General features: G+C 41.3%; 1 protein-coding gene across 5 annotated transcripts in view; it reads left to right on the forward strand.

Annotated features, from left to right (window-relative positions):
* Positions 1-17123, forward strand: part of FHOD3 (formin homology 2 domain containing 3) — a 967501-nt gene that overhangs the window by 835867 nt on the left and 114511 nt on the right. For all 5 annotated transcript variants that reach the window (XM_033930608.1, XM_033930609.1, XM_033930610.1 and 2 more), the window contains 2 exons: positions 3719-4003; positions 13646-14538. In XM_033930608.1, coding sequence (XP_033786499.1) covers positions 3719-4003; positions 13646-14538 — 1178 coding nt within the window. The remainder of the gene's footprint in view (positions 1-3718; positions 4004-13645; positions 14539-17123) is intronic.

Consider the following 17123-nt stretch of genomic DNA (forward strand, 5'->3'; position numbering starts at 1 on the left):
TCTGTGACCGCCCGTAAATCCACTTCAGCTTCTACCATTACAGCCTCTAGATCTGGAATTTTGTTTCCTATACTATGGGCATTGGTATTCAAAGCTTTCCAGCTATCGCTCTTTTGCCTCATTTCAATAATGGTATTTGATGCCTTATATTCCTGAGAGTTATTAATTACCTTGAGGTATTTTACACCCATCCCCAGTAAATTTAGTTTAAAGCTCTCTTCAGTACATTAGCCAATCTGTTACTAAAGACACTGCATCCCTTCTTTGATGAATGGACACCATCTCTGCTGAGCAGATCTTGGAAAATCATTCCATGGTCTAAGAAACCAAAGCACTCACCTCAACACCATCAGCTCTAGGATGCGAGTTTCTGCCATTTGTCCTTTACCTAAGACAGGAAGGATAGATGAGAACATTGCTTGTGCTCCTAATTGTTTCACCCTCTGTCCTAGGGCCATGAAGTCACTTTTGATGTGTTCAGTTGAATGCCTAGCAGTATCATTTGTGCCAACATGGATGAATGATCCTTAGGCTTGATGAGTCTCGACAAATGTGCTGTCTGCCTAATGCAAAGATTTGAGATGTAATAGAACATCTCCCTTGATATCATGGCTGGACAGCAGATGGGTACCTCTGTACCTCTCAGAAGGGAATTGCCAACCACCACTACCTTTCATTTCTTAATAGCTACTGCTCCAGCAGCTCTGAGATTTTTGAGCTCTGTTTCTTCCTGTTCTTGAGGTATTTTTATATCTTCTACCTTTAAGGCTGCAAATCTTTTCTTAATTTTAACAGAATATAGAGGAGTGAGGTTCACTTTGCAGGGTCTGGTGATCTGTGTCCAGCTGTCATCTTTCAGCCTAGTGTCTCCATCCCTTTAGCTGGAGATGCTCGATGCATCAAAATGCATATCTGGGATGGATTTCTGAATTTCACTGATGCCTCTTAGTCTTGCCATTTTGTCTTAGTTCTTGTACTTCTTTCATGAGGGATTCAATATGCATACAACTTGTACATTAAACTAGTCCCTCACCTTGAATCAAGCATTCAGTCTGCACTGATGCAGAAGCTGTAACGAGAGCAGCAGCAGCTTTGGAGGTACGATGTTTATTAGCCATATTGTAACTATGACACTTCCCCCTCCGTATTCACGGGGGTTCGGGGCAGAGCCGGCCCGCAAATATGAAAAAACCGCGAATAATATTTGGGCCGGTTCTGCCCCTTACCACCGCTTCCCCTGGCTATTTTAAGCCCTGAAAGCCTCCACTTAAGCCTTACCTGGTGGTCTAGTGGGTTTTCAGGCAGGAGCGATCTTCCCATGTTCCTGCCCCATGCAGATTGCTCACAGGAAATGGCTGCCTTGAGCTCCCGTAATCTCTCGAGCCATTTCCTGTGCATGATCTGCACAGGGCAGGAGCGTGGGAAGATCGCTCCTGTCCCAAAAACCCGCTAGACCACCAGGTAAGGCTTGGGGGGGGGGGCTTTACAGGGCTTAAAATAGCCCAAAAATGAAAGTGATTTTTTTTTGTTTAAAACCACAAATAAGCGAATCTGTAGATACAGAATTTGTGAATACGGAGGGGGAAGTGTAGAAAGAGCAGTTCCTATCAAGGTAGGAACCTTGTTTTTCTTGGAATTGTTCAGTAAATGAGGAGCAGGTAGTTCAGTGGACTTCCTCACCTATTATACAGTGATTTAGCTTATCCTTACAGGTTTAAGAACGTATTGTTTGTATCTCTGGTGTGTAGAGTTGTGCTTCCTTAGTAGTTTTAATTGAGGTGGTTAAAGTACTAATTAAGGACTAGGAATAAAAATTGTGTTCTAACAAGAAGTGAGTAGTATGTGACTTGGTGACTTCTTGATTAACCTTTAAGTAATACTACTGCTGCTAACAATTTGAATATACAGTATAGTGTACCTGAAGTGTATAACTTGTTTCTCTTTTGTGAAGATGGGGGTAGTAGAGAAGCCTAGGTTGAGTTGATTTTAGTATTAGTAAGGAAGGAAAAAATGTTTGTTTAATTTAAGAGGCTACCTAATAAAAAAAAAGATCTGAACTTAGTTACCTCAATCAGTAATGATTTTCTCTTGTTAGAAATAATTGAAGAAGAGTGGTAGAGAATATAGGAAGTGCAAGCCTAGGGGTGGGTGGATGATCTATAGACAGTGTTAGCTGTGAAAACAATCTCCAAGGTTTTATAAACTAGAACAGGGGTGCCCACACTTTTTGGGCTTGCGAGCTACTTTTAAAATGACCAAGTCAAAATGATTTACCAACAATAAAATAAAAAAAAAAACACAAAGCACACTGTACGCAGAGAAAATGTTAATTATCATTTATATTCTGCGGGTTTTCAAAGAGGTCAAGGCAGATGACTATGCAATGTCACCTCAGGAACAACTATACAAAAGTAGACAAATATACCCCCTCCCTTTTTACTAAACCGCGATAGCGGATTTTAGCGCAGGGAGCTATGCCGAATGCCCTGCGCTGCTCTCGATGCTCATAGGCTCCCTGCACTAAAAACTGCTATTGCAGTTTAGTAAAAGGGGGCCATAGTGCAAATTATAGACAGCAGATATAAATTCTCAAAACGGACACATTTTGATCACTAAATTGAAAATAAAATCATTTTTCCTACCTTTGTTGGCTGGTGATTTCATGAGTCTCTGGTTGGACTTTATTCTTCTGACTGTGCATCTGATATTTCTTCCCTTCTTTCAGCCTGCTGTATACTTCCAGAACTCATTCCCTCCGCCAACTTTTTCTTCCTCTCTCCCTGCCCCCTCTCCTTTCTTTCTTTCTGTCTGTCTTTTTCTCTCCATCTCCCCTTTCTTTCTGTCTTCCTGTCCCCCCTTTCTTTCTTTCTGTCTCCCTGTCCCTATTTCTTTCTGTCTGTCTTTCTCTCTCCAAGCCCCCTTTCTGTCTTCCTGTCCCCCCTTTCTTTCTTTCTTTCTTTTTCCCTTCTTTTTTTCTGTCTCCCTGCTCCCCCTTCTTTCTGTCTCCCTGCCTGCTCCCAAGCCACTGCCGCCGCCATCGGGGAACAGGCCTCCAAACTACCACTGCCGTCCCAATCTCTCCCTGCTAACACACACAGAAGCATTGGGCCGACCTGATTTCCTTTCCCCAACGTCATTTCTGAAGTCGGAGAGGAAGTTCTGGGCCAGCCAGGCAGCGATTGGCTGGCCCGGAACTTCCTCTCCGATGTCAGAATTGATGTCGGGTGGGGAAAGTTGGTCGGCTCAGCGCTTCTGAGTCAGGAAGCAAATAGAACGTGAAGGCAACACGATCGATTCATGTTGCCTTCGCCGGCTACCGGTCAATCATGATCGACCTTTTGGGCACCCCTGAACTAGAATAACTTACAGTTCCACTGATCAGGTGTTTTTAATGGTGGGGGAGGGGGTCAAAGCTAGCACAATTTACTTAACAGAAAATAAACCCCCTTTTACAAAACCATAGGGCAGTTTTTAGCACTGCCTGTGGCGGTAACAGCTCCAACACTCATAGAATTCCTATGAGTGTTGGAGCTGTTACCGCTTCAGCTGGCACTAAAATCCATGCTACAGTTTTGTAAAAGGGGGGGATAGTTCTCTGAAGGGCCACTACATATGTTACCAGCTATCAAAGTTGTCCAGCTCAAATGGGATTTGAAGGCCCTTGTTTTGAGAAAATATCATTTGATGAAACTTACATGTTAATTATTTTCTCCCCTAGTAAGTACCAGTGAACCCGAACCAGAGCTAGAAACTGAAACGGAACCAGAACCAGAAAAAGAAGCTGAGCAGGAACAGGAGGAAGGAACACAGGAACTGGAAGCAGAACCCAAGGCAGGACCCAAGAACGAAGAGACAGAGGATAGTGGACTACTGAGTGAGAAAGAGAGGCAGAATGAGGAAGTGAATGAAAAGGACAACTGTTCTGCATCTAGCATATCCTCCACAAGCAGCACTTTAGAGAGGGAAGAGAGAGAAGACAAGATAACCAGCGACAATGAAACTGGTAATGTCGGTGCTTAAATTTAAACACCTCTAATTCCATTTTATACTGTGTACAATGTGAATACTGGCCACCACTTTACATGTGATCAGAGTGAATGAGAAAATATCTGGAGAGAGATCACAAGTCCTGCTAGTTCTGTTGTTGCAAACAAAATGCTTGGACTAGCTAAGGCAGGAGTCCCCAAAGTCCCTCCTTGAGGGCTGAATCCAGTTGGGTTTTCAGGATTTCCCCAATGAATATGCATGAGATCTATGTGCATGCACTGCTTTCAATCCATATTCATTGGGGAAATCCTGAAAACCCGACTGGATTCGGCCCTCAAGGAGGGACTTTGGAGACCCCTGAGCTAAGGGGATGCTGGGTTCTCGCTTTGGAAATTTAGTACAATTCATCATTGCACTTATCAATCTTACACAATAATGTTCTCCATCATTGATACAGCATAGAGGGGGTCATAGGTAGAGAATGTACTAGATATTTCAGGATGAGTGTCACAAAATACCTCTCCCCCCTCCTTAGATGAGAATCTGCTAGGTGACATCATACATATTATTTATTTATTTTAAAAATGTATATACCGCCTGGAGTCTCAACGGTTTCCAGAATAACATACATAAAATAACACGTACATAACATTTTACAATAATTTAAAACAACTTAAGTGCAACCTGAAGAGTCCTCAATATCATCTTCACTGTCATTATAGGTAAATTTAGAACAAAATCCAAGAGAGCAATTCACAGAAATGCATCAACAAATAGTTTGTTTTAAGAAATCTCTTAAAGCTATGATGATCCAAATATAGTCTTAATTGACCACATAGTTTATTCCATAAAGAAACACCCATACATGAGAACATTTTTAATTGTGTGGCCATGTACCTTATATTCACAGATAATTGAGATATCAATCACATACTATCATCTGATCTTAGAGCTCGCGATGGTCTATAAACCTCCCAAAGATCCTGAAACCAGTTAGGCACAGAATGATACACAGACTGATGCACCAAAGATGACACCTTAAAATGAATATGTTGTTCCATTGTAAGCTAATGAAACCTCTTTAATATGGGAGTTATATGTGCTGTTCTTGAAGCCCCACTAATCAACCTAGCTGCTAAATTCATCAATACCTGCAATGCTTTTAACTTGGTTTTCATCAAACCCAGAAATAGTATTCTAACTTGCTCAAGAGCAATGATTGAACAACCGTTCTAAAGTCATAGGTTGTCAAGAGGGTTTTTTTTGTCCTATACAGTAAGTGAAGCATTCAGAACTTGCTTTCCCATAGTCTAACACAGTAATCTCTTCCTTTACCTGTATCTGCTCACCCATAACCAGGGCCGCCATCAGGGCAGTACTACCAGTCCTGCATTCAGGGGCCCGGAGCTGACAGGGGGCCCGGGCTCCCCCAGGATCCTAGGCAGTGTTCTAAGGCAGGGGCGCCAGTAGCTCGCCAAGGCAAAGTGAGTCGATCATCCATGACTCACTTTGTCTTGGCGATCTAATCTATCGGACCGATCAGTCTTCCTCTCCCCGACGTCAATTCTGCAGTCGGAGAGGAAGTTCGGGCCAGCCAATCGCTGCCTGGCTAGGCAGAACTTCCTCTCCGACGGCAGAATTGATGTCGGGTAGAGGAAGACTGATCGGCCCGAAGCAGGGAGAGCATGCGTCGGCGTTGGCTTTGGGGCCTGTTATCCATTGGTGGGTCCTGTTCCCCGATGGCAGCGGCAGTGGCAGTGGCTTGGGGAATGGCAGGGAGAAAGAAAGAAAGAAAGGGGGCAGGCAGGGAAATAGAAGGAAGGCAGGGAAACAGAAGGAAAGAAGAGAAACAGAAAAAAAGAAAGGGGGCATGAAGAGAGGAAGAAAAAGTTGGGGGAGGGAATGAGGTGTGGAGGAGAGGAAGCATACAGGCTGAAAGAAGGGAAGAAAGATTGGATGCACAGTCAGAAAAAGAAAGTGCAACCAGAAATCACCAGATAAGGTAGGAAAAATTATTTTATTTTAAATTTAGCAAAGTGGAGGCAATATTACCACAGTTTTCAAAGGAATTTGCCCAAATAACTTAATAGTTAACTGGGCAAATTCCCAGAGATGAAAACTTCCCTTCACTTACTATGCACAGTTCTGAATTTATATCTGCTGTCTATATTTTACAATATGGTCCCCTTTTACTAAACCGCATTAGTGGTTTTTAGCGCAAGGAGCCTATGAGCGTCGAGAGCAGCGCTGGGCATTCAGCGCAGCTCTCTGCGGTAAAAACTGCTATTGTGGTTTAATAAAAAGGATGGAGGGTATATTTGTCTATTTTTGTATGGTTGTTACTGAGGTGACAATGCATAGAGTCATCTGCCTTGACCTCTTTGAAAAAAACTCAGAATAGGAATGATAATTAACATTTTCTCAGCATATAGTGTGCTTTGTGTTTTTTAATTTTATTGTTGGTAGATCATTTTGACTTGGTCATTTTAAAGTAGCTCGCAAGCCCAAAAAGTTTGGGCACCCCTGATCTAGAGCGTTGAAGCTGTGTATTTCTATTTTATCCCCCCTTTTACAAAACTGTGGAGCATTTTTTTAGCGCCAGCCATGGTGGTAGCAGCTCTGATGCTCAGAATTCTATGAGCGTCAGGGCTGTTACCACTGTGGCTAAAATCCACACTACAGTTTTGTAAAAGAGTGAGGGGTTAGTTTGTGATGACATATTCCATACTAGGCGAAGGTGTTTTCTGTGTTCTGTGTGTTCGAAAGACATGGTTTTCTGTTAGGATTGACGGTGTAGGATTGATCTGTACTAGTCTGGCTTGTTTAGTTTTACAATGGGTGTATTGATGTACTGCTCACTGCAATATGTAAGATGCTGCCTTTTCCTAGGTACTCATGTGTGACATGTGGTTTGTTACTAAAAATCATGTTTTTCTTACAGATGGGGGGGTGCCAAAAAATGATGGGCCCCGGGTGTTACATATGCTACGTACGCCACTGTATGTAAAGATAGCAGAAAGCTGGTGTAGCAAAAACTTTAAGTAAATTGTTATTCTTCTAAGTTTTGAGTATTTAACCCTCCCACAATCTCACGGGCACTCGTTTCAAGTTTCAAGTTTATTGAGATTTTTATTTAAACGCAATATCAAATATTTTCAATGCGTATATCAAAAATAAATTTGGGGAAATAAATAAATCCATTTGAACAATAAACATACAAACATATCCATAGATGATTAAAATTACATAAGGAGTACAAGGATAAACTACATTTGTTTAAAAATGCGTTCTCCGTGCCTGCTCATAAATTTGTTGACTGGAAGGATCCAGCAATGTGGCCAGATGCCATTCAGGACAAAGACAGAGAAAGAATTGTGCAATTTGGATTAATGATGGAAGATGATTTAAAGCAAATGGCACAGTCTATGAGTAAAGATCTTGACGGACGTTCTTTTTATGAATATCTCCTCTATGCCAAATCACCCAATGGACGTGAGAAGATTTTAAGGGACTGGCTTAGGTGGAGCATTAGCAGAAAAGTATGTGTGTATTCGGCCCATGGAAGAAGGGGGGGGGTCGGGGGGGGGGAAGGGGTGCGTGGGGGGCCCAATAGGATTGCTCAGTAAGGGGCCCAGAAATTTCTGATGGCGGCCCTGCCCATAACATTCAAATCCTCAATCAAATCAACCTCATTCTCCTTCCCCACAATCTTCACTTGCATGAACCAGTTAGATTCCACTTCATGTGGGGTGCGTTTGACATTGTTGAGAACGTGACTAGTACTGGAAATGAAAGCGAATTATTCTGATGGATTTCTATGTGATACTATTTACTAACAAAGCAGTCAGTCTACTGCATAAGACCAGGTAAGACTACTGAGTCCAGATATTGAATGAACATGTACTCTCATCTTCCCAGATGAACATAACTGCCATGATCATACTTTGGAGTATACCAGTATAATTGACAAACAGAACAGATAGCTTAAAGGGAATATTTCAAGACACAATAATTGTTGCCTAACATCCTGCCTCCTAGGTACTATGTGTAGCCTGCCAGAAATACCCAGCTTCATTAGTGAACATAAGAACATAAGAATTGCCGCTGCTGGATCAGACCAGTGGTCCATCGTGCCCAGAACTCCGCTCACGCGGCGGCCCTTAGGTCAAAGACCAGTGCCCTGAGTCTAGCCTTACCTGTGTACGTTCTGGTTCAGCAGGAACTTATCTAACTTTGTCTTGAATCCCTTTGTTTTCCCCTATAACAGCCTCTGTAAGAGCGTCTCAGTTTTTTACCACTCTCTGGGGGAAGAAGAACTTCCTTACATTTGTATGGAATCTATCCCCTTTTAGCTTTAGAGAGTACCCTCTCGTTCTCTCTACCTTGGAGAGGGTGAACAACCTGTCTTTATCTACCAAGTCTATTCCCTTCATTATCTTGAATTTTTTGATTATGTCCCCTCTCAGTCTCCTCTTTTCAAGGGAGAAGAGGCCCAGTTTCTCTAATCTCTCACTGTATGGCAACTCCTCCAGTCCCTTAACCATTTTAGTCACTCTTCTCTGGACCCTCTTGAGTAGCACTGTGTCCTTCTTCATGTACGGCAACCAGTGCTGGATGCAGTATTCCAGGTGGGGGCATATCATGGCCCAGTACAGCGGCATGATAACCTTCTCCGATCTGTTCATGATCCCCTTCTTAATCATTCCTAGCATTCTGTTCACCCTTTTTGCCACTGCCGCGCATTGCGCAGATGGCTTCATTGACTTGTCGACCAGTACTCCCAAGTCTCTTTCCTGGGGGGGTCTCTCCAAGTACTGCACCTGACATCTTGTATTTTTGTATAAAATTTTTGTTCCCGACATGTCAGGAACAAACAAACCAAAACTGCAGATATGTACAACGATGTAGGCGAATTTTATTGTGACAAGCAAACTATATATTAAAACCTTTTTACCAAACGGGGGACCCAACACGGTCTGTGTTTCGGACAACCTTCATCAGGGGTCCTATTAGGTACAGATATAACATAAAGCACAATATTAAAAATACAATTATATAAACAGTTGTAATAATAATAAAAATGAAAAGATAACAAATATTAAGAATAAGACAACAAGATGATAAATTTGACCATAGACTATAATATTAAGAAATTTAAAAGCACGAGGACAAATATATGTTTTAAAAGGTGATAAGTACGCATGCCATGTCAATAGAAATGCATGCAGAAAAGACAGAATTGATAATAAATGACTGCTAGTGTTAAGTATGAACGAACTGTGACGGAACATAAGCCAATAAGGTAGTGCAAAGAAAAGAAAGAAAAAAAAGAAAAAAAAGGAGAACCAGTGTTATGATAAAACATAAATAATAGCATCAAATTTAAATAATGAAGGAAAATATGAGCAACGAAATGGAGAAAGAGAAAAAAGAAAAACAAATGAATGTAAAAATACATACCATGGTAGATAAAGGAAAAAACATATGTCACAACAAATATTGAAAAAGATAATATAAAACCAAACTATCATAAAGCAGAGGAAGAGAGAAATATAAGAAGGGAAAAAAGAAGAAACCAATTAGTGTATAGAGTTAAAATCAGTCACAACATGCACCAATTTATAAAAAAATATAGTTAACATATTGAATCATCACATAAATAGCCATCACATATAAAACATATAATTTCTGTGAAGTTCATTGCTTATGTATTTTTTATTACATTTGGTGTTTCATTTTCCTGTTATCCAATTGAAGAATATTATTTAAGTTTTAACATATTCCTTATTTGGCTATACAGTGTTCTGTATACATCCTTCGCTGATATATAATTGCTCTTTCATATGTGATGATTTCATATATAGTATTTTTTGTTCTTATTTGGCATTTTTAGGGGGTTAAGTTATGATATACTCTAGATGACCCTCTTAAGGGGTTCTTTTATAAGTGATGACAGAATATGTTTAATTTCTTTCTAATGAATGACATAGCAAAAAATTTTTAAAAAATTATTTTTAATTATGTTGTTTTAATTGTGGTGATTTTATATGCTTACATTTTTAAGGGTGGTTATTAAATATGTTTCTATTATATTTTAAACTGGGTCATATTGCTATGGGGTTATTTCTTGATATCTCATTATAGATTTCTTATGTGATTACATATATATATATATATTCTTTATATACGTTGTTGGAATATGATTGTTTTATATGCATATGAGAAACATAAGAGACTTCCATATGTATGTATTGATGATATGTCTTTTAAATATGATGACTTAACATATATTTGCTTGTGCGCATATAACAGTGGGTAATATAGTACCTCAATGTGGTTTTATTGTAATGGGTTTTATATGTGATGGCTATTTATGTGATGATTCAATATGTTAACTATATTTTTTTTATAAATTGGTGCATGTTGTGACTGATTTTAACTCTATACACTAATTGGTTTCTTCTTTTTTCCCTTCTTATATTTCTCTCTTCCTCTGCTTTATGATAGTTTGGTTTTATATTATCTTTTTCAATATTTGTTGTGACATATGTTTTTTCCTTTATCTACCATGGTATGTATTTTTACATTCATTTGTTTTTCTTTTTTCTCTTTCTCCATTTCGTTGCTCATATTTTCCTTCATTATTTAAATTTGATGCTATTATTTATGTTTTATCATAACACTGGTTCTCCTTTTTTTTCTTTCTTTTCTTTGCACTACCTTATTGGCTTATGTTCCGTCACAGTTCGTTCATACTTAACACTAGCAGTCATTTATTATCAATTCTGTCTTTTCTGCATGCATTTCTATTGACATGGCATGCGTACTTATCACCTTTTAAAACATATATTTGTCCTCGTGCTTTTAAATTTCTTAATATTATAGTCTATGGTCAAATTTATCATCTTGTTGTCTTATTCTTAATATTTGTTATCTTTTCATTTTTATTATTATTACAACTGTTTATATAATTGTATTTTTAATATTGTGCTTTATGTTATATCTGTACCTAATAGGACCCCTGATGAAGGTTGTCCGAAACACGGACCGTGTTGGGTCCCCCGTTTGGTAAAAAGGTTTTAATATATAGTTTGCTTGTCAAATAAAATTCGCCTACATCGTTGTACATATCTGCAGTTTTGGTTTGTTTGTTCCTGGCTGGTTTTTTTACTGCAGACAAGGTTGGACCTCCCTTCTTTTGGTTCTGTTGCTCTGTTCCTGACATGCATCACCTTACACTTATCCACGTTATACCTCATTTGCTATGTCACGGCCCATTTCTCAAGCGTGTTTATGTCACATTGCAGGTATTTGCAATCCTTCTGCGTCCTCACTACTCTGAATAACTTTGTATCATCTGCAAATTTAATCACCTTGCTTGTTGTACCAATTTCTAGGTCGTTTATAAATATGTTGAAGAGCACGGATCCAAGCACCGAACCCTGCGGCACTCCACTCGTGACGCTTTTCTAGTCCGAGTATTGTCCATTTACCCCCACAATAATCATGCATACCCCCTATGTAATCCAGCACCCAGATCCTCTATACCAGTGGTTCCCAAATCTGTCCTGGAGGACCACCAGCCAGTCAGGCTTTTGGGATAACCCTAATGAATATGCATGAGAGAGTTTTGTGTATAATGGAGGTGACACGCATGCAACTCTGCTCCATGCATATTCATTAGGGCTATCCGGAAAACCTGACTGGCTGGTTTCCTCCAGGCAGGGTTGGGAACCACTGCTTTATACCATACTCTATGCCTCCCTACCAAATTTAGAAGCAAACTATATGGCTACCATAACTAGTGAAGCTGTTACTTAAACGTTCAGACGTCTAGGTCCTCTTGGCATTACCCCAGCCACCATCAACCTGCTAGATGTATGTTTCAATACTGCAAACAACCCCTCAACTCCTGAAAAGTAAAAGGAAAGGGAAAGATGATAAGAAAAAAAGCAATACTGCATACCAGGTTGGGTATGCATAATATGACCATTTATTTTTTTCATCATAACGGGACATCTATTAATTGTCAGTCCCGCCCCAATCCCACCCTAGCCCCTCCTCCAATCCCACCCCCAATTTCTTCCATTCATTTTTCATATACACATAATATCTTATTAATTCATAATGGTAACCATAAAATTTTTTACAACCCCAAAGCACACTATACGCAGAGAAAATGTTAATTATCATTTATATTTGGGGGGTTTCAAAGATGTCAAGGCAGATGACTTTAAAATATGCAATGTCACCTCAGTAAATATAGAAAAATAGACAAATATAGTACAAAATATAGACAGCAGATATAAATTCTCAAAACTGACACATTTTGATCAATAAATTGAAAATAAAATCATTTTTCCTACCTTTGCTGTCTGGTGATTTCATCAGTCTCTGGTTGCATTTCCTTCTCACTGTGCAGTCTTCCTTTCTTTCTTTCTTTCTGCACTCAGGCCCAACAATTGTCCCTTTCTATTCCCTCCCTCCTTCCTTCCAATGTTGTTAATGCCACCAGTGCCTCTTTCACATGTCCTTAGTGCCCCTTCCCATGTCCTTAGTTCCCCCAGTGTCTCCTTCATATGTTCTTAGTGCCCTCAGCCCCTCCTTTCTATATCCTTAGTGCCCCTTCCTAAATCCTTAGTGCCCCCAGTGCCTCCTTCCTATGTTCTTAGTGCCCTCAGCCCCTCCTTTCTATATCCTTAGTGCCCCTTCCTAAATCCTTAGTGCCCTCAGTGCCTCCTTCCTATGTCCTTAGTGCTCCTTCCTAAATCCTTACTGCCCTCAGTGCCTCCTTCCTATGTCCCCCTCACTGTCTTCCAGCCTTTGTTCCACCCCTTCCCCCAAAGCCAGCCTGCCTGCCTCCCTCCCTCCCTGCCGCACCAGAGCCTGCCTGCCTACCTCCTTCCCTCCCTCCAGTGCCTGATTCAACGCCCCCCCAGGTCCACTGACGCAGCCTGCCAGCCTCCTTCCTTCCCTCCCTGCCGTGCTGATTCAACACCCCACCCCCACCCCCACCCGCTGCCTCTGCACCTTCTTGTTACTGCCCAGAAGCCTTCTTCCTGACATCAATTCTGACATCGGAGAAGAAGTTCCGGGCCAGCCAATCGCTGCCAGGCTGGCCCAGAACTTCCTCTCTGATGTCAGAATTGATGTCGGGAAGAAGGCTTCTGGGTGGCAACAAGAAGGTGCAGCGGCGGACCGGTGGTTTGAATTGGCGTGCCAGGGAGGGGAAGCGATCACTGGTTCTGTTGTCCCGCTTCAGAACGCTGTCCCTGAAAATGGGACATTTCAGCATCCCGAAGCAGTGGGTCGGGATAACGGGACGGTCCCATTGAAAACGGGACATATGGTCACCTTAGGTATGCACTGCACTAGACTGGAATAATAGAATTTAAAAACAGTTGGGCCTGTTCCGCTTAAGACAAATACAGTAAATATTGTGAAATAATTTCCATTCCAGAAGTTCCAGGAAACGAATGCATTACTCGAAGATTCTCTGTTAGTAATGCAAGTAACATTTTTTGCCCTACTTCTGCTTAGTGTTTACATTTGATCCCATTCAACTATACATAAAAAATATATTGTCCCATGTTTGTATTTATATCACTATATTTCTTGAAAAAAGTTGTGACTTTGGTTGTTTTTGGACTTCTCACAGGTTCATGGGCACAGACCATTCAGTCTCTTGGGGTGAATGAACAGTGTAGCAACATCCTCAACAACAAGCGGTTCATGCTGGACATGTTGTATGCCCATAACAAGAAACCCGAAGATGAAGAGGAGAAAGATCTGGCAGAGAAGAAGGAGGAAAAGAAGGAGACGGAGGAAGCAGAAGAATCCATTGCCAGCCTAGCTAGTAGGATTTCTACTTTGCAAGCTAGCAAGCAGTCTAGTGATGACAACGTCAAGAGGATGGACATTGGCCATCTGGACAACCAAGGCAGCGTGAAAGCTTTTGCTGAAAAATTCAACAGTGGTGAACTGTGCAAAGGAACAGTCATGTCTGAGAGTGAGTCCTGTGACAAGGTCCCAGATAAAAGTGCAATGCAGCCAAAAACAGAGTCTGACTACATCTGGGATCAGCTCATGGCTAGTCCGAGAGAACTTAAAATCAAGGACATGGATTTCACGGACCTGAGAGAGGATGATGACATAGATGTTTTGGACATAGATATGGGTCCTCGAGAGTCTCCAGCTCCCCCTCCCCCACCACCACTCTCCTTTATGGGTTTGCCTCCCCCTCCTCCTCCTCCTCTTTTAGGTTGCCCGCCTCCACCTCCCGTTCCTTGCAGTTTGTTTCCTCCTCCCCCACTCTTCAGCAGTCCTCAGGGTATGGGGTCCTTCCAGATTTCTAGGGGTGATCCAGCGTTTGCGAAGAAGAAAAAAACCATTCGTCTTTTTTGGAATGAAGTGAGGCCGTTTGAGTGGCAGTGCAGAAGCAACAAGAGCTGCAAAGAATTCCTGTGGGCCAAACTGGAACCTATTAAGGTGGACACATCCAAGCTTGAACACCTTTTTGAGTCTAAATCTAAGGAGCTGCCTGTCACAAAGGTATTACTATATCAAAAATAGCAGGAAAAAATTATAATCACAATTGTAGATTTTTCAACATCAAGTACTAAACAACTTAGAAAAATCTCACCCAAATCTTAAATAAAAAATATGGAAAATAAAAATTATGTTCACATAAATAGTGCTCAGTATAAAATACCACCCAGGATAGTGATGGTATATGACATCATAGCACCTGAATCCTACCTACCAGCCTAAGCTGGGGAAACATTACAATATCTAATGATAATCAATACTGAAATTCTGGAACTTATATCACACAGCTGGAGATATTCTAGTTGATAATCCTTCTCACATGGTTCAGGACAGAGACATCCAGGCCGGGGTCCCCAACTGAAAAATCCAAAACAAAGTGTTCCCAGTGCAAAAAATCAATCAAATAATAGCAAAAAAGACAAAATAAAGTCCAGCTTAAACAGTCCTTGATCCTTGTTTTTTGCACTGGGAACACTTTGTTTTGGATTTTTCACTTGGGAACCCCGGCCCGGATGTCTCTGTCCTGAACCATGTGAGAAGGATTATCAACTAGAATATCTCCAGCTGTGTGAGATAAGTCCCAGAATTTCAGTATTGATTATCATCAGATATTGTAATGTTTCCCCAGCTTAGGCTGGTAGGTAGGATTCAGGTTCTATGATGTCATATACCATCGCTATCCTGGCTGGTATTTTATACTGAACACTATTTCTGTGAACATAATTTTTATTTTCTATATTTTTTATTTCAGATTTGGGTGAGATTTTTCTAAATTGTTTAGTACATAGGTATTACTGACATTTGGTGCTCCTAAATATTCTCACTGTGCACTTGCAGGGGTCAATATTCAAAGCAATTATCTGGGCAAGAGAGGTTCCGGCCCACTTCAATCGCACATAGCAGGCCAGCTGATATTCAGCAGCACTTATCCAGGCAGTCTCACTGAATATTGGCACTAACTGGCCATCTTAAATCTGACCAGAAGAGGGGCCTTACAGGGGTGGAGATGGGGAGGAGTCGGAAGTAATACGGCTACTAACGATATTCAGTGCTGGTATCTACATAATTAAGGGGACAGATAAGACTGCACAAAAGGTAGTCCTAACTTTGCCCACTTAGCTATGTGGGTGTCAGCACTGAATATCGGGTGGCCTCCGCAAAGCTTCCAGATGCCAGATATCCTCTAGTTCTCAGTGATTTCCTATGCCTACATTACACCCCCCCAAAAAACATGATCTAACCCCCTCCTGATCCCTCCAACTAGAGAAGCACCCTGAATATGATCCAACCCCCTAAACCAGAGAAAGGACCCACACCTAAAAGCACAGATGTCTCCCAAGCCTACATGATAATCTCTGATGATCCAGTGGGTAAAATGGATAGCAGCAAATCCAACTCACCCCTGCCCCTTGCAGCTCTGGTAGGAAAAAAGCGGTTGTGACCTCTAGTGGCAGTCTTCTGGTTTTATCACTAGAGGCCAATCATACCACAAGACACTACGCTGAAATCTTGAGCCCAGTGTGCAGTGGCGGCAAAAAAAAAAAAAAGCAAACAGGATGCTAGGAATTATTAGAAAAAGGAAGGCAAATAAGACTGGGAATATTATAATGCCTCCGTATCACTCTGTGGTGCATCCTCACCTTGAGTATTGTGCACAGTTCTGATCGCCATTTCTCAAAAAAGATATAGCGGAATTAGAAAAGGTTCAAACAAGAGCAACCAAAATTATAAAGGTGATGGAACTCCATTCATATGAGGAAAGACCAAAGAGGTTGTGACTCTTCAGCTTGGAAAAGAGATGGTTGAAGGGGCGAGGTATGATTAAGCTCTACAAAATCCTGAATGATATAGAACAGGTAAGAGAGAATCAATTTTTCATACTTTCAAAAAGTACAAAAATCAGGGGATACTCAGTGAAATTACATGGGAATACTTTTAAAGCAAATAGAAGGAAATAATTTTTTACTCCAAGAATAGTTAAACTCTGGAACTCGTTGCCAGAGGATGTGGTTACCTTAGTTAGAGTAGCTGGGTTTAAGAAAGGTGTAAACAAGTTCCTGGAGGAAAAGTCCATAGTCTGCTATTGAGACAGACACGGGGGAAGCCACTACTTGCCCTGGAATATTGCTACTATTTGGGTTTCTGCCAGGTACTGTAACCTGGACTGACCACTATTAGAAACAGGAAACTGGGCTAGATGGACCATTGGTCTGACCCAGTATGGCTGTTGTTATGTTCCCAAGACCTACTGCTAGAGGTCGCTGCAGCTGCTTTCTCACTGGGGCCACATGTGACAGGATCAAGTGGGGTTCGCTTTTGCCTGCCTTACCCACTGATCCATCAGAAATGATCAGGCAGGCCTGAAGGGTGGCTACTGGTATTTGGGGGAGGGAACATATCTGGTTGGGGGTGGGTTAGATCAGTTTTGGGGATCCATCTCTAGTTGGGGGGCTCAGAATGGGCTGTCAGAGTTTTTTGGGATAGGGTGGAGGAACTTGGTATCCCCTTATGCAGGACCCAGCTGAATATCAAAAGAATTGGCTGCAAGCACATGCCCACATGCCCTGGATATTCAATGCTGGTACCCA

Source organism: Geotrypetes seraphini, chromosome 2 (genome assembly GCF_902459505.1).
Source record: "Geotrypetes seraphini chromosome 2, aGeoSer1.1, whole genome shotgun sequence".
Lineage (NCBI taxonomy): Eukaryota > Metazoa > Chordata > Amphibia > Gymnophiona > Dermophiidae > Geotrypetes > Geotrypetes seraphini.